Raw genomic sequence first — 26,209 nt, 5'->3', positions numbered from 1 at the left:
TAGATTCTTCTCTTTTCTTTCAGACTTCTCACAGAAGCAATGCTCCAAGCAGTAACTAGAATTTAATTTCACTGTTCTCTCACTCCAATTTATTGTTGGGTTGTGTTCCGTGAGCCAGGGAAGGCCTAATATGATTCCAAGTTGCCGAGCATCAATCAGATTGAATTGAATTTCTTCTCTGTGATCCTCATTAGAAATGAGTTCTCACGATCTCCATATGGCTAGTGATGGGACCAGAAGATACATTTGTACCATCTACAGCCCTGACCTCCTCACTGCTCTCTTTCTGTAAGGCCTTGAGGCCAACCTTAAAAGCATATTTATTTGAGGTTTCAAAAGTTCCCTGTAGCGTCCAAATCCAGCATTACAGCTACTCTAGAAAGGATGTGTTCAGAGTCATCGTCATGATGAGTGGAGAGCAGAAGACTACAAGGTGTTAGCAACTTGGTGACGAATTGGAGTTGTATCTTTGTTAGCAACCACCAGTCCAACTCGCTCTACTGGTGGTACTGCAAGTTTTCCTTCTTGAATATTTTTGGCTTTTTGGGACATGCCTTAACAAAGTGTCCACTGGTACAATAATAAAGGCACAAATTATTTAATCTCTGCTTATCTTTTCCTTCCTTGGAAAGTGGGCCACTTATAGTTCCAATTTGCATAGGTTTGGTTCCTTAATCTTTTATCAGTAGATTTTGCCCTGTCAAAGCGCGGGACACTTGGACAAAACTTTCGTCTTCTTTCGGATTGTCTAAAGTCTATTTCTAAGGCTAAGTCAATCAAGGCTGACACCTCTGTGGGACGATTTTGTATTTGTGACAAAGCGCCCTTCAAGTCATCCTTCAGACCACAATAGAACAAGGCGGCTCTTTTGGACTCCGGCCATTCAGTTTCCACAACTAGTTTGTTGAATTGTGCAAGATAAGTTACAAGTTCTCGGTACCCCTGTCTCAATTCTAACAATTCATTGTTGGTAGCCTGCGCAACCTTTCGACGATCAAAAATGCGCAGGAATAATTTTTTTAATTCATCGAAATTGCATAGAATTGAGGCGTCTTGTGTGACCAAGGGCATAGACTAAGCGGCCGCGTCTCCATTGAGGTAAGACAGGATGAAGGCAATGCGGGACTGCACGTCTGGAAAGACGGTAGGTCTACACATAAAATGCAAAGAGCATTGTGACAAGAATATTTGGGCCTTTTGGAGATCCCTATTGAAGCGCTCAGGTGGTGCCAATGGAATAACGGGGCCTGGGAATATACTACTTGAGTAGTAGACCCTGAACTAGGAACTGAACCAGAATTACATACGGTTGCCCCAGATGTGGGAGGAAGGAACCTATCCCCAGAACTCTCTCTCCTAATCTGTATTGCCATTTCCTTAGTCTCTCGTCTAGTTGCCTCTATCTCTGACTTGATAACCTTATTCTCTTCTCTGACTGCCAATTATTCTTGTTGAATGACCTCAAGGACCTTCCCTAAGTTTTTTAAGTCGAACCCCTCCGCCATTCTGCTCAGGTGAGTAAAGTTCATGAGCACTTCACTCTGTCAAGGTACTCATTGGCAAACTCACTTCAATTCGGTTACTTGCAGGAGCAAAATGTTGAGAATTCCCAAGTCCCTCTACAGGCATTCCTGTGAACCCCAATACACAGGAGGTCATGTGAACCCTGCCGGGGAAAGGGGTAGGGGACAAGAAGAGACTGACTCGGTGTCTTCGGTTCACCACTCTGTCTCAGCTCCCTCTTGCTTCTCTGTTTGTAATTTAGTTCTGTCTCTATTCTTTCTTATTTGGTGAACTAAAAAACAAACAATAACATTAATAACTTCCAAACTCACACCTAAGGCTCTCTCTAGATATACCTGCTGAGTTCTCTGAATTCTTACCCTTCTAGCGTCAGGCAATTGATACTCTTCCGAAAACTATTATTCTAGCTTTCTTATCTTTCTTAGGTTTCCAGAATATTAGTTGTTTCAGTGAACAATATTTGCGGTAAGTATACTAAACTACTTTGACAACTCTCTGGAAAATATGTATCAATATGTAGTTTACATGTAACACTTAATACATTCTTTCTCTCCAACAGGAGAATACTTGCGGTTTCTTGAAGTACTTGGTTCAGGGTATGACTGATTGAAGATGTTCCTCTGCAAATGCTGAGGAGAAGACTAGCCTTCAGAATGCCTCTCAGAAATTACTTGGTAAGGACGAGTTTCCGTGGTTAAATGTTCAAGATTCTCTGTCTAACTATCCGACGAACAGCGATACCGAACTAACCTACGCCTAAAGCCTGGCAGAAACTAACTACCTAACTCTGACTGACTACAAGAGCTAAGGGGCACAGGTCCTGTCACAGTGAAGTAATCAGTGAAGTGCGCGTCTTAGAACGCTGCCGCCGCACTTCACAGCTGTGTCTGCAATCTGGCTTGAGACCAAACGTGAGAGACTAGACCGGAGATTGGACTGGCGTACATATTGGCGCCATATTGGGTACGCCAATCCAAAAGCCCAGGATTTAGTGACAAACACTCGTGGTCTTCGAAATACAGGCACAGAGCCCGGAATGTGTTTTAACAAGATGCTGGAAAACACATTAGCCCTCGCAGCCCGATCCCTGCAAATATAGGAAGGGGCTGCAAAATCTACATCATTTGATTAATCCCACAAGAGATTTAGGATCCAGGAGCCTAAATTTGCTGGTCATCCCAAGGGCGAATAAGGTTCAGGAGTGGGGGGTACTCGTCTCAACACTTTGATCCCAAATTATGGAATTCCTTGCTCTGGGGCTCAGGCAGAATGGCAATTTACTCAGTTTCAGGGAACACCTTATAAATACTTGTGTAATCATGATTTCCCAGGAGTCTGGCAGATCTTTTGGTGCTGGGAAGCCTGCCGGATAGCCATGTGCTTAAGAAATGCTTTTGAATTGCATTACATTAGATTTTTGCCTAACTTGAATTAAGAGTGAGGATTCACTTACCTTTCAGCCAGTCTGCAAAGGCGCTCATGTCTCCAGTGATATAGTGGATTGCCTTAGTAATGCTACGCAAACATACATTAGTGGTACCGGCGGTCTCAGGGGGCTGCTTCTTCATGTCATCGATCTGAGAAATCGTGACTTGGTGTTCTTTATCCTTCCGTTCCTTATGGGGAAGAGAAGAGCAGAAATGTAGATGTGTTGTGAAACTCAAGGGTCCATGTACCCCAATTAATACAAATCTTCTATAAATCACTCATGCAACGTTGTACAGCAAACGCTTTAGGGCCTTTACCAGATACTGGAATCAATGACGCTATGGATTATATAGCCTTAGAGTCCTCTGTAGCAGGATCCACTGCCATTAAAGGCCCGCTGCAGTGTTAAAGGCTCAAGCAAAGGGCAAGGGCCTTTAACGAGGGAACGTGCCTTTATCGGACGGTAGAGCCCATTGGGGAGGGCTCCAAAGCTATTAGAACATTCCACCGCTAAAGGGTAGAATGTTCTAATTTGTGAACAAAGGCTTCATGGAGCCAAAGGGGGTTGAAATCACCTTGGGTTCTGTGAGACCTTGTTCACAGTAACAGCTGTGAATAAACATTGGAATGAGAAGCCCGGAGCACTCCATTGTTTTTAATGGAATGCTCAACATTTCACCATTCTAATACAGTTTAGCACCCATTGCTCACTAACAAAGTTATGTTTATTTTGCAATTTAAAAAACATTACATGCTTGAGGTTGACCCACAACCTAGGAGTCGGCCCTGTAAGGAAAGGGTTACAGCCAAAGACCTGCAGGTTACACAGATCTCTTGAAAGGGGCCACTCACACCGCGGTACATGGTCTTCATCATACACATGAGTAGGGGTTAATTGCCCCAAATTTACAGTATCATTGTTCATATTCTCACTCCTTTCATGAGACATGGAGGTGATTATATAGCTTCCCATAAAGGAGGTTACTTGAAACATCATGCAAAGAGTAAAATATGGGTTGAGACCTATTTTTGCACACTATATTGTATGAGCGGGTTTTATATCTTGTGGCAAGAATGCTTGTAAACTTCTACATGACCACATCCCTCACATGTGTGTATAACAGAATACCCGACATTAACACCCACAAAAAGCAGGTGGTACCGGCTTTAGGGGATTTGGCAAATTGGCAAACACACTAAGTCAGCAATGAAAGGCCTTTGTCACACTGCACCGGAAACCCCAAGTTAGGAGGCACTAAATAATAGCCTAATCGCCAAATAAGCAGCAAATTAGAAAAGAAATCTGATAACCAAGTAGAAGTATATGCAACTTATGTACATTAACCCTTTGCAGGCTCATGGCGGCCCCCGGCCGCCATGCGTCAAGGTGGGCGTGTGTGGAGGACGGCCGGGGGCCATCCGAATTCAGCCCACTTTTAAAAACGCCCGCACAGCGTGAAAATTCACGCCGCATGCAAGGGGTTAACACTTCCTTTCACTCTGCAAGCACAAGGCTGGGTCTGGCAGTGCAGTGGGCAGATGTATCCACTGCAAGAATTAGTGTTTGACCTCATGGTTAAAGGTTCGATTCTCGAGGGTCCACTCAGCCTTTCGTCCTTCCATGGTCAGTATGTGGAATTAGGTATTAACTATTTCAACAGCCAAGATACCCTTCAGAATGAAGGTGCGCTTTACAGGTGCACATGTTTAGACCATTGATCTTGCTAGTTTTGATAGTACATCTATATTTCAATTGATTATAAAGCACTACTTCTAATCTATGCAGCAGCCATCAGTGACCAAGTAGTTGGCACAGCAGTTGAGCCAGCAATCATGTCCTTGCGTGGGGTACGCTGGGAGCCAAGGACCCTAATGAAAACAAGGAAACTGTGCCCACTCTACTGGTACCCATGCCACGTGCTCCAAATATACTAGTAAAACATGACACATTTAGGATGAGAAAGTAAGTAGGGCCTGATTCACAATGGTTCTCTGTACTTGTGGCTGAGGCTCCACAGTTGTGGGGGAGTCGCCACAGTCGGGGCAGAATCTCTGCAATAAGAATTGTTATTGTGGAGATTCTGCCCCAAGGGCAGAGACTTCCCCACAACTGTGGGGCCTCCACCATGAGTGTGAAGGCCCTTTGTGAATCAGGTCCTTAGTCAAGAAAGTTAGGTTTGTGGCAGGGACTACTCAAGATGTCAACACATCAACTACTTGATACTCATTCCAGTTGTGCAATTCCTGACTACTCCAGAAAGGTTTTGACAGCGAGTTGGCAATTACAAGGCATGCTGAGTTATGGTGTTCTAGTTATTTAGCTAAAAGAAGCCAGGGAAATATCTATTTGGGTAAAGATCAGAAAAATGCTAAATCTCTTTTTCAGGATTCTGATGGGGCATCCATAATTCCAGCAGCAATTCTCATTTCTTATAGCACCCAAAGAGTGTAACTCCAAATAACATGGTATTCGCACATGCCGTTATTCACAATATCAGGAGCTGGAAAGCTGCAGGTGTACTCTCACTGCCATATCAGGAGCTGGAAAACTGCAAGTGTACTCTCACTGCCATATCAGGAGCTGGAAAACTGCAAGTGTACTCTCACTGCCATATCAGGAGCTGGAAAACTGCAAGTGTACTCTCACTGCCATAACAGGAGCTGGAAAGCTGCAGGGGTACTCTCCCTGCCCTATCAGGAGCTGGAAAGCTGCAAGGGTACTCTCCCTGTCCTAACAAACTCGGCTCCTTCTTCCATCACAAGATCAGGACTCTCTACCACAACTTCCACAAACAGGACCAAGGCACCGACAGAATACCAGCCACCAGTAATGCCACCCAGCTGACCATCACTGTCTGGACCCTGTCACCACAGAAGACACCTCAAAGACCATGAGGTGCATACACTCAGGAGCCCATAGCGACCCCTGCCTGCCGCATATCTTCCACCAAGCTGCCTCTGTCACAGCACCTGAATAACAACATACAATCAACTGCACCCTTGAAACAGGCGCCTTCTCTGACAACTGCAAACGTGCAGAAATCAAAACCCTCTTCAAGAAGCCCTCCACAGACCCGACGGACAGCAAGAACTACAGAGACATCTCCCTCTTCCCCTTTGCCGCAAACATCACTGTATGTATGTAATTGTTTATTGTTTCAATTAATTAAAATTGTTACAAAAAGAAACTGGTTAAGTTCAATCATAAATAAACATGGTTATTTCATTTAACAAGACCGTTAGACATATCTAAAACATAATAATTTCTGAGGCATTCTCATAATTTCAGTGGTAAAATGTGGGTTAAAACGACTGTTTGTCTCTAGTCTTTGACTGAGTCATTATGTAGTAGTTCTTTCACCTTGTGTGCGATTTTCGCTAGTCTTGGCAATTCCATTAGAATCTCCATCTGAAAGAGAAATTTCATAGCGTCTCTACAGGTGCGTATCCCATATTTTAGAAAGAGGGGTTTCAGTAAAGTGCCACATGCATAATTCAACGATGGCATATGCAGATCATGTGGGTCATGGATTCCTCGTGCTGGTGGCACAATCTACAAGTAGTGACCGACTCTAGTGTTTTCTAGTGTTTTCCAACGTCTGTTGATGTCTTTTATCGGTAGTACCATCAATCTCACAGACAGAATTTGCTTTAAAATAGACTTGCTCAGGGCAGAGTCAAGGTATGGCTGACTCAGTTTGTCGTGGAAGGAACTGGTTAGTAGACTGATGTTGCTATTTGAGGACTCTAGTTCCTTCATGTCCTCTTTCTTGGATAGTAGTCTGACTTATTCCTTTAAAATGGTTTTTAAAATTCCATGTTGGTAAATAAAATCCTGCCAGTTGGACAAGTTAAGGTGCAATTCAGTGCAAGCCGTTAAAAGGCCGTTGGCCCACGAGTTGTTACTTTTCATAAAAATTTCCTTCAAGATTGTCTTCATTGTATTTGAGGGGGCAGTACAGACCCCTCGATAATACCGAACAATCGACGCCCAGTGTTCATAGCGCTGTTTGTTTAGCTCAAATTCAAGCCACACCAAGGTGTTACCAACATGAGCGGGTATATGGAAGATCTGTTTAAATGCCCAGCAGTTTGCACGTTCCATGATGTTGATTGATGCTGCGGGGAATGCTAGTTGGCCATATGTAATTGAAGGGAGTAACTTAGCTCTTATGACTTTTCTAATGGGTCCAGTTGTCGGGCTACTTAGTTTGGAGTTCAATTTGCAAAGGGCGTACATCACTGCCTTAGCTTTTGATTCCTTGGATACAGTGTATGCTGCTGATTTCCCACTGCTCATAATCCAAACCCCTATGTCTGTGATTCCCAAACTGTGCGCCGCGACACCTCAGTGCGCCGCAATGAGTGGGCAGGGGCGAAGCGCACGATTTGGGAACCTATGTGGGAGTTAGAAATGCCCCCCTTCATCATCCTGTATGATGGTTTGGGTGATGAGCGGCATGCGTACATACACGTTGTACGTGCTTTCCGAAGGTATAGTCTCCGCCATTACTGGCACACCTGTTGTCTGCAGCGTTTGAGCCTCGTTTCTGCTGCCTGCCCTCCGTGCCTCGTGGGGTCCCTCTGCTCAACTCTAGGAAATTGGTAAGTGAAGTCCGCCACCGTAATTGAACAAAAATGCATATGAAAGGTGACTTGTGAAGGTAAATTATAGTCCGGTTCTCATAGCTGCCATGGTTTCAGATTGCTTTGTGTGACATATTCATAATTTTGCCGGCACTCGTGATTTATTAAACTAAAATGCACAAAATTGACTTGTGAGGGTAAATTATAGTCCGGTTCTCACAGCTGCCATGTTTTCAGATTGCTTTGTGTGACATATTCATAATTTTGCCGGCACTCGTGATTTATTGAACTAAAGTGCACAAAAAGTGACTTGTGAGGGTAAATTATAGTCCGGTACTCATAGCTGCCATGGTTTCAGATTGCTTTCTGTAGCATATTCATAATTTTGCCAGCACTCGTGATTTATTGAACTAAAATGCACAAAAGTGACCTGTGAGGGTAAATTATAGTCCGGTTCTCATAGCTGCCATGGTTTCAGATTGCTTTGTGTGACATATTGATAATTTTGCCGGCACTCGTGATTTATTGAACTAAAATGCACAAAAATTACTTGTGAGGGTAAATTATAGTCTAGTTCTCATAGCTGCCATGGTTTCAGATTGCTTTGTGTGACATATTCATAATTTTGCAGGCACTCGTGGTCGGCTTACATCCCGCCCACCGGTAAAAAAATGGTGGGGAGCCACGGCCAACTGCCGATTAGGTCAAGAGAGCCACAGGTCAAAAAAGTTTGGGAACCACTGCCATAAGTAGTTGTATTTGGTCGTTGCTATTTTCAGGTTACCCATTCTCCATTGTTTTTTTAGTTTACTTGCATACTTCCCGAAAATTACTACCTTTGTTTTCCCCTTGCGTTTGCTCTTAAATAATTTTCATTGTTTTAGATGCTTAATGCATTCATTGTCCGTTGCATGCCCGTTTTGGTATGGTCCATGAGCACCATGTCGTCTGCATACTGCAGTAGAAACAGTCTAGTAGATCCAATTTTCAGGATACCAGATTGGTTTTAGATATTGTTTTGCCAAGGTCAGCAGTGTAGAGATTAAAAAGCAAGGGTGCCAGTACACACCCTTGTTTTAATCCTTGTGATGTGTAGATTGTTTTGGTTTTAGCGTTCGTAGATACCTTCACACGTACCCATGTTCCGGTGTAGAAAGCAATAATTGCTTTCAGCAGGGTGGTCGGAATCCCCCAATCTTGTAATTTCCTCCACAGCAAATTCCTGTTAACTCCATCGAATAATCCACGAAGCATACGAAGAGTGTAAGCTGGTTTTCCTGAGTGGACTGTTCTACCAGGTAGGCAAGGGCTATGATGTTATCTTGTGTCGAAACTCCTGACCTGAAACCGGACTGGTATGCTGGAAGAATTTCATTTTCGTTAGCCCAATTTTGCAGGTCTTGCAGGAGGAGGCTTGCATATCATTTTGCCTCAATATCCAAGAGGGCTATCAACCTATAATTAGTTGGGTCCCCAGTGTCACCCCTTTTGTGTATCGCTTGAAGCAGGGAGCCTTTCCAGGCTTCAGGCGCCATTGAGTTATCCAGGCAGGACTGAGAAAGTGGAGTAAGTAAGGTTCCCCAGAAATCGCTGTCTTCTTTGAAGAGGCATCCAGGCAGACCATTGGGTCCCGGGGCCCCATCCTTTCTGATATTTTTTAATATTAGTGTCACCCGAGGTCCTGCGTCAAGAGTTTCAAATGGTTCTTCCATGGTCATTATACGAGGGTTAATTGAACTGGTGTTAGTAGAAGCTCTTTGATGGTTTTCTGGTCTGTGGTCTGGCACACTACAGTACAGTGTAGTCACATAGGAGACCCATGTGTGGCTGGCAACCCCATTACGCCGGTCGTGGCCGGACAACCTATTGATGAATGACCAAAATTCAGCCTGTGTGTTTGGCATCAACAGGCTAAAAATATGCAACCATTGCGAGTCTTGCAGTTGCCTTTTATGAACCCATAGGATTTTCTTGGGAGCTTTTGTTGCTAACAACCGGTTTTGAAGTGTTTTATCGTTACCCTCTGTCGTATGTTCATGGTTGGCTTGTCTTAGGTCCCGCTTGCTTTGTGCAATGTTTTCACATCTTGGTTGACTTTTGCAGCACTCCTTTTCTACACGGTGTTGCTGCTGGTGTGATATTTTGACTGACAAAAGGCGGTACAGCTCTGGCCTCAAGTTGGTCCAATTCTCACGTATATTGCCAGTGTAAAGTCTTTAGCGAGTGCAGGCCAATTGCTTTTCCAGTTTGACAGGCTAGTTGTATCTATTTTATTCGGTTTTAGCCTTCTCTGGAGTACATGTATTTCCTCTCCTTTAGTGTGGCCTAAGAGAGAAATATGAGAAAGACTGGCGGCTTGCAGCAAGATGGCAATGGCTAATGGAAAATGGTCACTGGTCTGTAGCGCTGGATTTCGGAGTTCTGCAGCTTGATCATACAGGCAATTGCACATGAAGATATAATCAATTGAGGGTTTGGTCTTCCCCTGTGAAGCGTTATTCGTGGCATGATTGGTAAGTTGTGGGTCGTGCGTTGACCTTAATCTGTACATGTTTAAAAATGTGTTTAATAAGGTCCCAGCCTGATCCATGTGCAGTGATGCATCTTTTACTTTCCCCAAGTTCTGGGTGTTGAAGTCCCCGGCCAATATGATCCCACTATTTGAGTGGTTACTAAGCAAGTCTTCAAGTGTGTCTACCATGGCCCTCATCTCAGAGTATCTTGGTTTATCTTTGCAATTGAAATAAACATTCAAGAGGAGAATTGTTAATAGACGGCCTTCCAATTTTAATCCCTGCAGGTAGATAGCTTGAACATGGTCCGTGGTTAGCACGGATTTAGCTTTTATATTACAGCCAATTCGTATATATATGGATAAGCCCCCAGAAGGCCTACCAAATATATTGTACTTTTTTGCTGGCTGTTGGAAATCTACAAAGCCTGGGATGACCACTGGAGCGAGTACCCCAGGTTTCTTGGAGACACAACAGATACCAAGACTGTAAGAATTCAAATGCAGCTCTGTTTTGCAACGTAGTTTTTAATCTGTACACGTTCTATTAGATGATTTTCATAGTGGTGATCATTCGACTCCCCCAGTGATCGTTCCTTATTGTGCTAGGAGCAATTTGGTCATTATAGTTCCATTTTGGGGCTTTCTAGATTGATCAGTTTGTCCTCTTTCTGTTTGGTTGAGGTTTGGTGAGAGATGTATTCTTAAGTTAAGAAACGCTGACGTGCGGGGAACTGGTTTTGTCCCTCTTCAGATGGTCTTTCTTGGGGTTATTGTCTTTTTGTCATTTGAACCGCCTCCTAACATGTGTAGATACTTTTCCTCTTTTGGTATGTATATACTGATCCTCCATCTCGTAAATTGACCTCTTTCTCGCATGATTTTCTAGGCTATTGAATTATTTTTCCATTTTGATATTGTTGACTCTCTTGTTGTATTACTCCCTAGTACCTTGAATTGGACTTAAATGAGGTCTTCAGTCTCAATAAAAGAGAGCTCTGGGATGTGTCGGAGGATTTGTAAAATATTAGATCTGTTTAATATGTTGGAACTATATTCAGGTGTGAAAATTATGATGTTATTCTCCGATTTCCTTTGCACTTGAGCTCTTCGGCCACCGGCGGGGGGTTGTATTTCGAAATTTTTGACCGTTGTTGTGGTTACTCTGTTGTCGCCTAGTCCGGCCTTATTCCCCTATGTCCCGAAGTTTTCAAATAAAGGGAAGGATGTCCTTTCTCTGCCTCTAGCCTGTGGTGATGCAACCAGTTCTTGATTTTCTAAGCGCTGTTCTATAAGGTGACGCTCCCGCTATCTATGTTTAGTGAAAGTTCGGGCTCATGTGGGACTCTAATAGGCTGTTCGTTGTTCTCGAAAGTATGACCAGCATCAAGATTTGTGCTTGTGGTTAATTTGATTGCTAATAATTTATTTAGCTGATTATCGTCACAATTTCAATTTGTAATTGATTTGAATGGCAGTATTTTGTTTGGCTGATCTTTTCCTGGTCTATACTTTTGAAATATAGGATAACATTACTGAGACTCCGGGAGTCTTTGTGTGCGGGCCTTCTTTAGGTTCGTTTTTTTACTCTGGCTGCCATGTAATGTGGCCAGGCCTAGCTGTAATTCCTTTGCACGGCCACGTTCTTTATTATTTTTTGCTTGCTTCTTCAAGTGTTTTTTTGTTATCCTTGATAATGCTTTGGCAGGTTCCGTGGCTTCTTGCAAATTGACTGAATGGTTTGTGTTGCTAAGGAGGGTCTTGCCCATCACTGGTTCCTCGTGGTTGGATGTATTTTGGCACGTTACTGACGCCAACTGCGTCAATGTCGGAGGTGTGTCCGGCCCTAAAGTAGGTTTGCTATCTTGAATGTTATTGTCCATGAAAGACTTAATTTCTGGTCTTGGGATGTGGTTCACGCTCTTCGATGCTGTTTATGTAACAAAATTAGGGGGCTGTGAGACCTTGTTGTGGCATTGATACTATTATGTTTTGTGTGATTAGGTGCTCTTTCAGCTATGTTTTCATTTGGTTGGTCTGTAAGCTTGAATTGTCTTAGTTTTGGCTCTGATATTATTGATGTTAAAACTTCTGGAAGAGAGCTAAACTTCTTGACTATTGGCAGACAAGAACACCCAGCAGTTGTCTGCAGCTTCACCAACTCCAAATTTCCTGCTAATGTGTCGATTTTACCTTCTATGTTGATAATAGCTGTTGCAATTGCCTGCATTGTGTCCATTTGGATTTTGAGTTTTTGTGTTTGCCAGGTGAGAGCATTGATGGCCGTCGTCAATGTAGAGTTTATTGAGGATAACAAATTGTTTTTTTGGTAAGAGCCGCTTTGGGTTGTGCTCTTTGTTTCTACAGCTAGTTGATGGGGATGTTGTCCCCCCAGGTAGCTATTCTCTCTCAGCTCTTTTCCCTGCAAAATTAAGCTTTGATTGAAGGTAAGGAGTTTGATCGCTGATAGATATGGTAACTGGGATAGTTCGTAATGAGATCTTCTGCCAGCTGCATGTGGGGTCACCGGGCTCTCCCCGTGCGCCTGCTGTTTAACCTTATTTGGAGACCCCAAAGCTGATGATATTTCCAGGACTTCTGGGTTTCCCGGCCCGGTACATCTTGCCTCCTATCAAAAAGCTCAGATGCTGAAGATATTTCCAAAATTTCCGGATTATCTTGCCTTAATGCGTCTTGTCTCCTTTCTGGGGATGTACAGGGGTCTGTTCCATTACTCCCGGAGGAAAAATAGTTTCCATCGTCCAATTTGTAAATGCTCTGTATTTTTGGTTCCTGTCACATGGCCTCTTAAGCTTGCTGTATCTCCTGTTTTAGTGTATTGCCCTCGGGCTCCCCATTTCCTGAAATTCTTTGTCCAGTCAGTTTTGGCATAAAGTATTGGCAGATTCCCTTGCAATTTAAGTTGGAATTTGAGGTTAAATGCACAATAGGGGTAGACTCTAATTGCGCTTGGGCCTCCTTAACCGACTTTTTCTTGATGCCGGTGCCAGAATCATTCCTGGTTTTACTCATTTTGATGCCTGGTCTGCTCTAGGCATCAAAATGTGCTAGGCAGGAATCCGGTGTTCGCCGCCTCCTGTGCCCTGCTCACTGCTCACATGACTGGCGGTTAGGGTGAGCGCAAACGACAAACTGGACCAGCTAGTCAATAGCAGTATCAAGAGCTGATGCCACTTTGTTTCAGTCAGAGCAAGCAGGGCGAGCGGGGTGAGGGCGGGAGCGAGCAGGGCACACTGGTGAGCAGCGGGCTGCACCCAACCTAGTTGGGCCACCTCCGTGGGTTCACCGGGCTTGCACTCCGCCGCCAGAGCTAATTGCAGCCACGCTCGCTCCTTGGTGCACACTCCTCGGTGCACAGAACTCACTGCACACTCTCTGTGCACCGTTGCTCTCTGTGCATCCGTGCTGCCGTGGCCGGTCAGAGGTAAGCACTGAGGCGCCAGATCTCCCTGGTTCTACCGCTGCTGCTCCTAAGGTTTGTAGTTTGTGATTTATTAACTAGTTTAATTGGTCTGCCCAGTTGGTGGCTAATCCAATGTCCAGTGTCCAGGCAGGAAATCAGACAATCAGGCGTGTGCCCTTATCTCTTGCCTCGGGGTGCCTACAGCCCCTGCGGCACCTGCGGTTCTGCGGCTCTGTGGTTTGCAGCTCAAACTCACTGGGATTAGTCCGGGCGACTAGTCAGCCATTAGTCGCGGCGCTGTGCCTCCGCGTTTTCTGTGATTTCGCGGCACCCGCAGCATCCGCTGCTCGCTGTTCTTATTACTCTGCGGTTTCTGTAACTTTACTCAGGCTCATGGTGCTCCGAGACCACCAGAACCGCGGCCACTGTCACTCCTCCTCCTTCCCCTCCTGCTCATGGCTCACTGTTTGCTGCTTCACTTTCCGGGTTTCACTAGCTCAAAGGTGATCGCCAGTAAGACAGTAGCCTGATGGGTGAAAAGACTCAAATTAGCACGCCTCCGCCACCTCCTCCTTCATGGCGTCACTGAGGCCAGAGGCTGCCCTCGTAGCTCCTATTCCCAGCTCCTCTCTGCTCCCCTCTGCTCACTGCTGCACGCTGAGTCTTGAATGTGCGGCTTTGACCGCAGCTTTGACCCCCCGCTCTCCCTCGGCCACTTCGTGCTCCTCCGAGGCCAAGAGAAAAAAGGGGCAGGAAAGCTGTGGGACTGTGACGGCTGCCAGGGGCTGAGAGCTGGGAGAAGAGAGCAACAGTCTTGGCGTCTCGGCGTTCTCGCTCTCCGTCCACCTTACTCACTATGGGCTCAGTTGGATGGCGTGAAAAAACATCACTGAGAAGATAGTCAACAACCAGCTCACGAACTTCATAGAATCCAACTTGATCCTCAACACTTCTCAATCAGGATTCCACAGCAACCACAGTACCGAGACAGCCCTCCTAGCCACCCCTGATGACATCCTCAATCTCCTCGACCAAGGCAACACGCAGCACTCCTTCTACTGGTCCTCTCAGCATCCTTAGACACCATCTCCCACCGCACACTAGCTGCCTAGCTCCATGATGCCGGCATACAGGGAACTGCCCATAACTGGATCCACTCTTTCCTCGCTGGCTGGACTCAAAGAATCAGACTCCTGCCCTTCCTCTCTGATCCCACAGAGATCAGATGTGGAGTACCCCAAGGATCCTCATCCAGCCCCACGCTCTTCAAAATCTACATGGCCCCTCTCGCAACCATCGTCAGAAAATACAGACTCAGCATAGTATCCTAAGCTGACAACACCCAGCTCATCCTCTACCTCACCAAGGAAACTGACAAGACCAGACGCAGCTTTCAGAAAGGAATGAAGGAGGCCACATCCTGGATGAGCAGCAGCTGCCTGAAGCTCAACTTGGAGAAGACAGAAGTCCTCGGATCCACCCCCTCCGCGTGGGACAACATCTGATGGCCCCCTGCCCTCAGCAACCCTCCCACACCCACGGACTACGCCTGCTACCTCAGCATCCTACTCTACTCCTCCCTCACCATGAACCGATAGGTCAACACTCAATATCTTTCACATGCTTCAATAACCTCCGCATACTCTGCAAAACCTTCAAGTGATTCCCCCCTGAATCCAGGAAGACCAACACCCAAACACTCATAACCAGCAGACTGGACTACAGGAACACCCACTACACGGGAATCAACAAATCTCTACTCCACAAACTCCAGATCATCCAGAACGCCGCAGCCAGACTCGTCCTCTGCATCCCACCACAAGACCATATCACCCAGCACCTACAAGACCTCCACTGACTCCCCGTTGAAAAAGAGAGGGACTTTCAAGCTGCTCAATCATGTCTACAAATCCCTCCACAACACCGGACCCCATTACCCCAACAAAAGAATCTCCTTCCACACCCCCAAGAGAAACCTCTGCTCTGGCGACCTCGCCCTGGCTGAAATCCCTCACATCCGGAGAGCCAGAACAGGAGTAAGTGACTTCTCCTACATCATGGCCAAGACCTGGAATGAACTCCCCCTCAGCATCAGATGACCTAAAGACTGCTAGCATTCAGGAAGAGCCTCAAGACCTGGCTTTTCGGATGACTCTGAGTTGCCCGATATCCCCACACTAGCACCTCGACACCCTCCTGGGTGAGTAGTGCGCTTCACAAATCCCTGATTGGTTGATAAGGAGGTGGAAAGCTGCAAGTGTACTTTCACTGTCCCTGTAATGCGGGCCTTAGTCTTTCTGGTAATGAGTAGAGCCTATTTAATATTTTAGAGAAGGCCTACAAGATGCGACTATGGTGTACCAAGAAGTTTTAGTTGTACTTACTGGGAGGGTATGGTGGTTATCTGTTTCTTGGGGTGTGACATTTTGTCAAATTAAAAAAAGAAATAAGTAGAGATGTGTGTTCATCTGCAACACTTACTGTAGGCTGTGAAAGTTGGTTCACCAACTTCCTTCAAATGGTTTCTCAGTTTGCGCTTGTAAATACTAACATACCTGCCGCATTTGAGCACCAACTCAGTGGCAAAAAAACTAGATACAGAATTGCTTCCTTGGTACAGGATAAGTAAAATCCAAATTTCGAACAATTCCAAAATAAAACTTGGAATGAAAAAAAAAGAAATAGGAAGGAAGGAACAAGATACCAGAAATGGTTTTTCAGAACCTGAAATCTGTCTAAGGTGGCCTCTAATTTAGTGTGTCAGAACCAGAAAGTTCACTGGGGATGGGGAACACCCAAAAAAAAAAAATTAGGAGCTAATGAAGAATGTGTGTGGAATTGAGGGGAGTAAAGACTGGGGTTGAAATAAGGCCAAAGCCAAGGTAAGAGAAAAGATGCAATCAAGGATAACATTTAAATATGTGATAGACTAAAGATGGGGCTGAAACTGGGTGAGGGTATCTCCTGTAATACAATACGCACTGCCAAAGTTAGTAGGGATGTTGCGTTTCAAGGTTGTTTTCTGAATTCGTTGGTCAATGTTTTTGCCTTGCATCAAAGAAAAAAATACTTGTATGTCAATTAACAACATAATTAATGGCAAATGATTACACACGTGTAACTATTGTTTTTTAAAAACTTAATTTATTGTTCGTACATGAGGGCTGCCAGTCAGAGGCAAATGAAAAAAAGGAACAAAAGCACATAGATAAAAGCACAGTCTGGCAGCAAACTGCATGGATCTCCAAAAGAAAACCAAAATCATTTAAAACTTTAAAAAGTGATAGGGGTAACATGGTGAGCAATTGAACAGCTGGTGCCTGTGTGGGGGAGTGGGGATTTGAGGGGAAAGTTGCACATGAAAGAGAAAGTAAGAAAAGGAGTGTACTCCCATGGAGTGCAAAAACAAATGAAAAATGTAGATCCCTAGTGTGGAGCCGTGGAAGGAAGTACCCCATCTAATTAAAGCATTGTAAGGCGTTATGTGCTAGGAAAGAAACAAACCCAAGAATGGAAAGGAAACCCATCACATAGGATGCAAGTAGATGAGACAGAAAAGTGCGGTTCCAAATCGGCAATGCAAAAGCTATGGTAAAACAGGTTTTTGGAAAGTAGTTTTTGCAGAAGTTGTTTTTAGAAAACAAGGTTATCGTCTTCTTAAGCCTTATAAGTATATATAGGATGTGCATATCGAGTAGAACATTTACAAATGTAATTGACAAGTGAAGTAGCTTTGTTGAATAGCTCAGATTCTTTATGTCGAGTCAAACAAATACTCCAGTTGAAGATTCTAAGACATCGGATTCGATGGAGTACCTACCTACCTACCTACCTACCTACCTACCTACCTATCTATCTATCTATCTATCAATCTATCACCCTCTGTCACAAATCTGTTCTTGAGAACAGCTCCTCCTAAAAGACAATGAAGGTGAACACAAAAGGGTAGCAGAATAGGAACGCTGTGTTTCTGATGAAAGCAAATAAGGGTGGCGGGGGGGGGGGGGGGGGGATGGAATACGCTGTAAATATACCTGCATCAGTCTTGATGAAATGGATCAAAAACCACTATGGTGGATTGCTCATCGGAGTCACTGCCTGGCGCTGTAGGGCTCAAGTCAGAAAGCAGAGCTCAGCCAGTCAGAAATCTACCTGTGCTGGTTTAAACCTCGTTTTAGGGCATTAAACGGTTTATGCATTCTTGGATAGTCACTGGGGTACACCTGGAAGCAGACCTTCATTATGAGAGGTCCAGATTTCCTGTGACTAACCATTCCAGTGCACAGCTGAAATACGATTACAATTGGCGATGGCGTAGTATTGCGGCTCCTACTACTCCCAGGTGCTGTAGTAGGAAGTGGCCGTCCAGACCTGTCCATCTGCTAAATGCAGGAACGATGGGTATCCAGGAGGAGGCCCCGAACTCAGGAACTTTATGTATTAATGCAGATTTCCATGTGTTCCCCCATTCCACTTGGAAAACTTGTAATGGGCCGATAAAGCTGTAGACATGATAGCGGGAAATACCAAGTGCGTATTACCAATCTTTTATGCAAAACCAACAAAAATGTTCGCATCCCAAGTGTAGCTCTGTAGACAACAGTTCCTCCTAAACTGGGAAACTGTCTAAGTGTCTGTAAATATCCCTGAATTATATGTAAGGGGGTGCATTGCTTTTTGATTGCCCTCCCTATTCTAATGCCCCATTTACTTTAACCAATTTATGATCATTTAAATTTAAAAAATGTGGATTTCATTACTGGGATTACATTTGGATGCACAGTCCAATTAAGTTAGCAAAGAGGTTTGCAGTTCAGTCTCAAAATATTTTTGTTACTTGTACTATGCAGGTATCTTTGGTAAAAGTCACATATGAATTAACTAGCCATGGTCAGCTAACTATGCATTCAGAACAGATCTATTAGGAGCATTTGCAGAACTTTCCATGGATTACTTCAATATCCAACAAGCATTAACACAACTAATAGGTGTGGATTTTATGTGCTAATTCTTGCAAACGTCACTTCAGAGCCCAATCTGTTGGCTTTTCCATTGCTTGTTTCGAGGCTCTGAATTGTCTACCCTTGAGTACATGCATGTATAAACACGTGCATTTAATTCACACCGGATAATAGAGTGCAACGCTTCACCATATCTTGTTGCAATCTAAAACCAAGGATTTTTCTTTTCTTCATACAATACATGGCGATAAGGACTTTGTACTTTTGAGATGGAAATTAGTACCCTGTTATAGCCATTAGCATGAGGAGACAGTAAACAGTAGTATTCTGAGTGGAATCAAAACCAAACATGCATTTTAATAGAAAAGGTAACAGAACAGTAGTGTGGGTATATGGGCTGCACCAGTAAATAAGTCCCCAAAATCTGATGTAGCACAAAGGTGCTCACACTTGACTTGACCCCACTACTGAGCGGTCAAAGTTCAGAGAAAACTGATTTCTCTTCTAATAGCAAAGATAATATCAAAGAGTACACTAATATCTAAAGCAATTCAAATGTCAAGTACAATATAATCTTTTAAATCATGGCATTAATGAAACATATGTCGGCTGATGCATGTATTTATTCTTATAATTATGAAACTAAAAGCATCATAACTGAATTCAAGAACTATCAAGAATCCCGTCTACATATGTTTCATTAATGCCATGATTTAAAAGATTATATTGTACTTGACATTTGAATTGCTTTGGATATTAGTGTGTCCCTTGATAATATCTGCGCATTTTATTAGAATTGGTAACAATGATCAGGTCAAATCTGATGACAACTACCCCCTGTTCGTCTGCCTTTTCTGACCTCATGTTAGGCCTGAACTGCACCCAGCACATACTCTCACCTACCCACATTAAAGGCCACATCCTGGACCAGGTCTGGACCTCTTGCCTGGACATTTCTACTCCTCTTGTTCTTCCCTGTCTTTGGTCAGACCATTCAATGATCACTTTCACTTTAGCCATGCCCTCCCCTGCTATCCATGTATTAGAAACCAACTTCTCCGCTCGCAACTGGAACAGGGCTGACCTGAGTAAATTCACCACCTTACTTAGTACATCTGTCCCTTCCAGCACTGGTTCCATTGATTCATAAGCCCAGGCGTTGACTAGCTGGCTTACTGTGGCATCCAACTCTGTGGCACCCCTAAAACTGGTTAGTGCCAGGCGCCGCCATGACGCCCAAAGGTGGTTCACTGACGACCTTAGAGCCCTGAAACTTGGGCTCCGACAGGCCGAACGGCGTTGGCGCCGGGGTTATTCTTTAGACACCAAATTGACATTTTCCACTCGGCTCAAAGAGTATAAGTTAGCTATATTCTCAGCCAAGTCTTTTTATTTTTCCCCAAAAATTTTGGATTCAGGTAACAAATCCAAGGACATCTTATCAATAGTTGAGGAGCTATCCAACCCGGAAAGAGTTACCATTGCACCTCTGCCCTCCCAGTCGCTCTGTGACTCCCTTAACCAATTTTTCATCGATAAAATAGTTAAGATCAAAAACAGTATCCCTGCTCAAGCCACGTTTGCCCCCTCTCAATCTGTCGCTCCCTGCCCCTTACCAGACTCTCACACTCTAACCCAGATCCCTCTCATCCCGATGGAAGGCTTTCTTGCCCTCCTACACAAAGTTTCCTCTGGTTCACCCAGCGACTGCTGTCCCCCCACTGTTTTCCGTGAAGCCTTCACTGTCTGCCCTGAACCTCCCCTGGCCCTCTTGAACAACTCTCTTGCCATGGGTGAGGTCCCTCGCTCCTTTAAACAGGCAGAGGTAGTGGCCATCTTAAAGAAACCCTCGGCAGACCCCTCCATCATGAGCAACTTTCGCCCCATATCCCTCCTTCCTGTCCTCAGCAAGGTTTTGGAGTCACATGTTACTCATATCCTTGGCTCTTTTATCGAGGAATCTTGCTTTTTGGACTCACAGCAAGCCGGGTTCAGACCTGCGCACTCCACAGAGGCAGTTATACTCTCTGTCATGGAGGAACTACGCAGAGGGGCCGACGCCAACATCTGTCAGGCCCTGGTGCTTCTGGATCTGTCGGCCGCCTTTGACAGGGTCGACCATGATATCCTGGTAGACCGTGTCGGAGAGGCCGGCATCCAGGGCACCGCTCTGGACTGGATCCGTTCTTTCCTGTCTGACCGCCAACAAGCAGTCAGACTGTCCCAGTTCTCAGCAGACCAGGTCGGGCTGACTTGCGGTGTCCCGCAGGGCTCCTCTTTATCCCCACTCCTTTTTAATTTATATCTGGCCCCCTTGATTCGTTCTCTCCGTAGGCTGAATGTCACCGCGTTCAATTACGCGGATGACATTCAACTGGTCCTCACCATCGACACATCGGAGGAATCTATTTCCACCTTCCAGACTACCCTTTGTTTCATTAGTGACTGGATGAGCTCTAACCATCTTAAGCTCAACCCCGACAAGACTGAGTTGGTTCTTGTCGGGGGTCCCTCTAACCCTTGGCAACCCTCTTTCTGGCCGGCTAATCTGGGCAGCCCCCCTTGCCCAGCGAACTCAGCTAAAAGTCTGGGGGTTGTCATTAGTAGTGATCTCTCAATGAAACTTCAGATCAGCGCGGTAGTGTCCTCTAGTCACTTCCAGCTCAGGAAGATACGAAAGATCTCCCGCCTCCTGACTACAGAGGCCCTCACTTTGGTGTTGCTAGCGCTAGTCATCTCAAGACTTGACTATGCAAATGCGCTTCATGTAGGCATCCCTGACTACCAAGCCAAGAGACTCCAGCAGATTCAAAATCAGGCCGCCCTTCTCATTTTCCGCCAACCCAGATATCAACATGTTCGCCCTCTTTTAAAAAGTCTTCATTGGCTCCCGGTCACCGCACGCTGCAAGTTTAAACTGGGCTGCATAATTTTCAAATCCCTTGCAGGTGGAGGCCCCTTTTTTATTTCTTCCCTCCTTCACCCATATGTCCCTTCACGCAACCTTCGCTCGTCTCAATTGGCTTTACTATCAGTCCCTAGATTCAAGAGGAAGAAACACGGTGGTCTTAGGTTCTCTTTTTTAGCTCCTTCCTTCTGGAACGCCCTCCCCCTCTCTCTAAGGCTGTCCCTCCCTTACACTAGGTTTAGATCCCTCCTCAAAACCTTCCTGTTCACTGAGGCCTACAATTAGTCTTGACCTTCACTTTCTCTCTTTTCTTCTGTTCCCTCAGCACAAGCGCCAAGAAACCTTCAGGTGTTAGCCGCGCTATAAAAAACTTTTTAACATAACATAACATAACATAACATTGTTATAAATGTGAGAAAATAGAGAAAAATAGTCAATAAAATCATACTAATTCACAATGAAAACATGGGATGGTAACAATTAATCAGTAACAACCTTTGACACTTGCCCATGAACTATACCTTTCGCCTTCTATCATAAGATTTTTACCACACAAAGTGAAAAATATGGTTTTTGTTGAAAGCTCTTATATTGAAATGAATAAACTTGCTTTAAGCCACAGTTTCCAGTGTGTTAAATGTTTTGGGCAATTACAGGTAACTCAAATATGCTTTCTTTAGCCATAATATATATTATGCTACAATGTACATACCATAATATATTATGCTGCAATTTACATGCGGCCCAGTCCAATCACATTGCACAAATTTGAGTTAACCAAAAACCATCACAAGAACCTTCTTATTCCATTGTCGAGTGGAGTCTTTCGATAATGAGGCTAGCACGCCTTCATGCTTCATAGCCATCTTTAAAAATGCTGTAACTTTACTTTCACCAAAATCCATCTCCTAGTCCATTTAGAAGCTTTAAAAACAGAGCGGGAACTCTCCTATGCCCAATATGCTTCCGTAAGAAGGAATCACCAACTCAATTTTAAAAAATAGCTAACAGGGATTTCCGCCTAAATTAGTTCCTTTAAAGAAAGGGTGGTGGGGTAGGGAGTGGAGACTGCCTCAAGTGGAAGCATCCCACGATCGCTTGCAGATTGGTGCACTTTCACCTAGACACTTTTAATTGAGTCTTTTCGAATCAGCATATATACAGAGTTTGAAAAATACAAATTTCTCAAATTAAAATACACTTGCACCGGATATATGAAAAGCTCACAAAAGCTTACATTGTAAGGTATGTGTATGTTTATACACTGTGGCATTCACGATGATGCAATACATGCCCTTAAGAAATCCGATTGTGGACGAAACGCGTTGGCAGTTGCAAAAAAACTGTGAATAAAAGATGAATTTCAAATATCGAAAGAACATATCGACTCTTCTTGCGAAAACAACTGATATAAATTTACCCTATTGTGGATTGTGTACATTTGATACTTATAAGTGTGCTGAGCTGTTCTTGTTGTATAGTAATAGATGAATCAGTAAGGTTTCTTCTGGTTTTTCTATATTGGGACCTCGGGGATTGTGTCCCAAACTCTTTGCACATTGTTCTGTACTTAAATTATAGGGATCTTAAGACTAGTGCGGGTATCCAGGCTTTGCTCCCCATTTTTTGTGCCATACCAATAAATGCTGCTGCATTACAAAGTAAATTTGTTCGACAAGATAAAACTCCAATCTGAGTTGAGCTTGGCTAGATGATGGTGAACTGAATAAAAATAAAAAAAAGCCAATGATATTAAGTTGCCCATTCCAGCCAGTGGCTCAAGGTGGCATCTTGGTGTAGCCTACACAGGTTTGCAATAGGTCAAAGTCATATTGCTCACCACGTGGCAGAAGCCCACTGAGGAAAGGTCTGTAACCTCTACATACATTTCTTGGCTATTGGGACAGTAAAACCTTATCTTACATTTATGTAGCACTTACAGAACTGTAGGTTAGTGCTTGTGACCGGGCAAGCCGCCTCTTGGGTTCTACTGCATGCAAAAAAATTGTATAAGAAAGTGCCAAACATCTCCCGGTTGAAATTAACCACAAAATCACTTTTTTTTAGACTGGGAAAGTAAATATAACTCGGTATCTTCAAGAAGGGCCATTGGAGGAAGAAATTTGAAAAGCCTTGCACTAAACACACACCTGTGACCTACACAACTCAGTCGCTATACACACTTTGGAACCAGTGTGAATCCAGATTATTGTCAAACAACCAGTGAACACAGCCCAGATCTACAAGTGAACTGTAGTAAGTTCCAAGGCCACGTGCATCATTTAAGGTTTTCAAGGAAGGTGCACAGACTGCCTGGGGATATATGTAGGTCTTTAAATGGAGGAGACCCACAGGCTCCATCCACTTCAGCCTCATCGAAGATAGCCAGAGGGATCCATGTCTTCAGAGATCTCATTCTAGTCTTTCCTTCAAAGAACAGAGACCTAGCTTCCACAGGTGCAGTTGCACCAGGGCCCAGAGACTGGAAGGGCCCCACTGAACCCTGAAGTCCAAGAGCAGATAACCCAGTTCCTTCCTTACACTTTGGCCCCTAGCGGTGGGTACACTGCCAAACCATTTCTTCCCGAATTGCAGTCTAATCTGTTCAATTAAAGGGGGGTACAAGGGTTACAACTTGCACAATAGAACATCATCAAGTACTGGTGCAACAGCTGACCTTATGATCCTAGCAGGCAAGGGTGGAATTTGTCAGTTTCACTGCAGGAAGGAAGCAGACACAAACCTGCAGGAGACTGCTGCAAAGTTTCCGATCAGGAGGTTTGTGCCTTGAAAGGCCATGGTTCATGCAAGGCGCGTTAAAAACCCCCAGAAGGCTGCCAGAAAGTATTGGCGAGCCACAGTCAGTACACCAGACAGAAAGCGAGCTGCACCTCAGGGAGGGACCGTCGAGCCCACATGGCATCTGACGAGCCAGCTCGCCAGCTAAGCGCCAGCCGTCTGCCCCCCTTGCCACCACCGTGGCTCGGGCCTGCAGGACGGGTCCGCATACCTGGGATCCCTGTTTATCCAAAAGAGGGGCGTCTGGAAGCGCGTCGGTCTCAGACAGGGGTGAACCAGAGTCCTTAATCTCGGATTGGGAGGGCTCACATTCATGGAGGGGATGTGTTTGCCAGGAGTGAATCGTGGAGGGCTCATCCATTCAAAGTGCAAACACATGCAGAATCAGCAGGGGCATCTTAAGGATTTTGGGGGCCCTGGGCCAAACATATTTTGGGGGACCCTGTTTAGAACAGCTTTGACTTCATGATCCAATTTGAGCCCCTGTTTCCTACGCAGTTCACGCTTCCTCAGCTGCATTAGCGATCCATTTTGCATCATAGGCATTAGCCTAAATATTCCACATGTAAACGGACGCGCGCAGCTGACAGCGGTAGGATTTAGTGTTTCCTGCCCTGCTACTAGGCTTTTAATACTTTTTAAATTGTATATGTGTGGCTTAATTACTCTTTGCTTTTTAAAAATTTCTCCTACCTACGTGCACTTGCACTTTACTTGATTCTGCTTGCCTACACCTCCTTAGCTGCTCCGATTCACATCTCACTTTTCCTCCAGTCCTGGTCTCCCGCGACTGATATGCCGAATGTGCGGAGGCTGTGTCTACTATCGGGCTCCTCACTTCCGCCCACGCAGTTTCCGCTTCCTCAGCTGTGTTAGCGATCCAGTTTGCATCATAGGTATTAGCCTATTCATTCCCAATGCAAACGGACGGGCGAAGCGGGTGCACCATATGCAAGCCCGGCTGCGCCCGTCAGCGTCCCGGAGGTGTCCGGCGACGGCCATGCCGCCTAGTTCCCCTCCGGTGAGTTTCTTCCACTATATTAAAATAGGGAAAAAACTGCTTAGCTTTAGGAGGATACCATTATGTCAGTGTACACCGGCTGATCCGAGCTTGGAGGTAGAGTTTCCATGCAATAAGTACAATTGGTCTCTCCTCCAGCATAGGAAACTCGCACCCAAGAACCTCCCACGCAACAATAAGTGTAAAAACAATAAGAAAACAGACTTAAAGGTCACCCATTTAAATTGTCGCTCTATGTAAAAGCAGAACCACACATTTACTTTTAGATGAACAGCCTGATCTTTTATTTCTCACTGAGACCTGCCTGTCTGAAGCCTCCACCCCTACTATCACCTCGGCCATCCCTAAGGGTTATAAAATCCTTAGGAGGGACTGACCAAGTGGGAAGGGGGCGGTGTTGCCATAATTTACAATCAAAGACTAGACTGCTCTCCCATCGCGATGGAAAACATTGAGGGTGCAGAATCCCTAGGCGTCCACTGTACCTTATCCCCCCCAGTCATAGCATAGCTGGTTTTCTGATTTACAGCCCTCCCGGTGCAATTGGAAATGTTATTACTGCCCTTAATACAGCCACCACCTCCCTGGCCTTGAAATACAACAACTGCCTTATTCTGGGAGATTTCAATAGACATATGGACAATGGAAAAGACCCTCAAACAATTTCCCTGTTTGAGACGCTGCAGGCCTGCAACGTGTTCCCATCTATTTCTTCGCCCACCCATGAGAAGGGACATACCTTAGACCAAATCTTTCAGAACTTTGACATATCAGTAAGCCTACCTTCTCCCATTACCTGGTCTGACTACCTCCTATTAAAATGGGCCATTCCCAACTCTGCCACAGCCCCTCGGGCTAACGCAGGGCAGAGGGTCCCTAATTACAGGATGTTCCATAAAATATCCATCCCGATGTTAGCAGATGCCCTTGGTTGTTCCTCACCGGAGCTGTCTGGCTGCCCCGACTTGGACTCCCTCTCAATAGATTCATGGCTCCGAACCAACATTGATGCAGCCGTACCGGTTGTTTCCCGCTCCTTATAAAA

At 44.8% G+C, this 26,209-nt stretch overlaps 1 protein-coding gene across 2 annotated transcripts in view; it reads right to left on the bottom strand.

Moving 5' to 3' along the window:
- Window positions 1-26,209, bottom strand: part of LOC144817868 (urea transporter 2-like) — a 316,753-nt gene that overhangs the window by 162,806 nt on the left and 127,738 nt on the right. For both annotated transcript variants that reach the window (XM_078674742.1, XM_078674743.1), the window contains exon 2: window positions 2,978-3,140. In XM_078674742.1, coding sequence (XP_078530868.1) covers window positions 2,978-3,140 — 163 coding nt within the window. The remainder of the gene's footprint in view (window positions 1-2,977; window positions 3,141-26,209) is intronic.

The sequence above is a fragment of the Lissotriton helveticus genome, chromosome 2_1 (genome assembly GCF_964261635.1).
Source record: "Lissotriton helveticus chromosome 2_1, aLisHel1.1, whole genome shotgun sequence".
NCBI classification, from domain to species: Eukaryota; Metazoa; Chordata; class Amphibia; order Caudata; family Salamandridae; genus Lissotriton; species Lissotriton helveticus.
The sequence above is the reverse complement of the archived record's forward strand: the minus strand, read 5'-3'. Positions and strand labels throughout refer to the sequence as shown.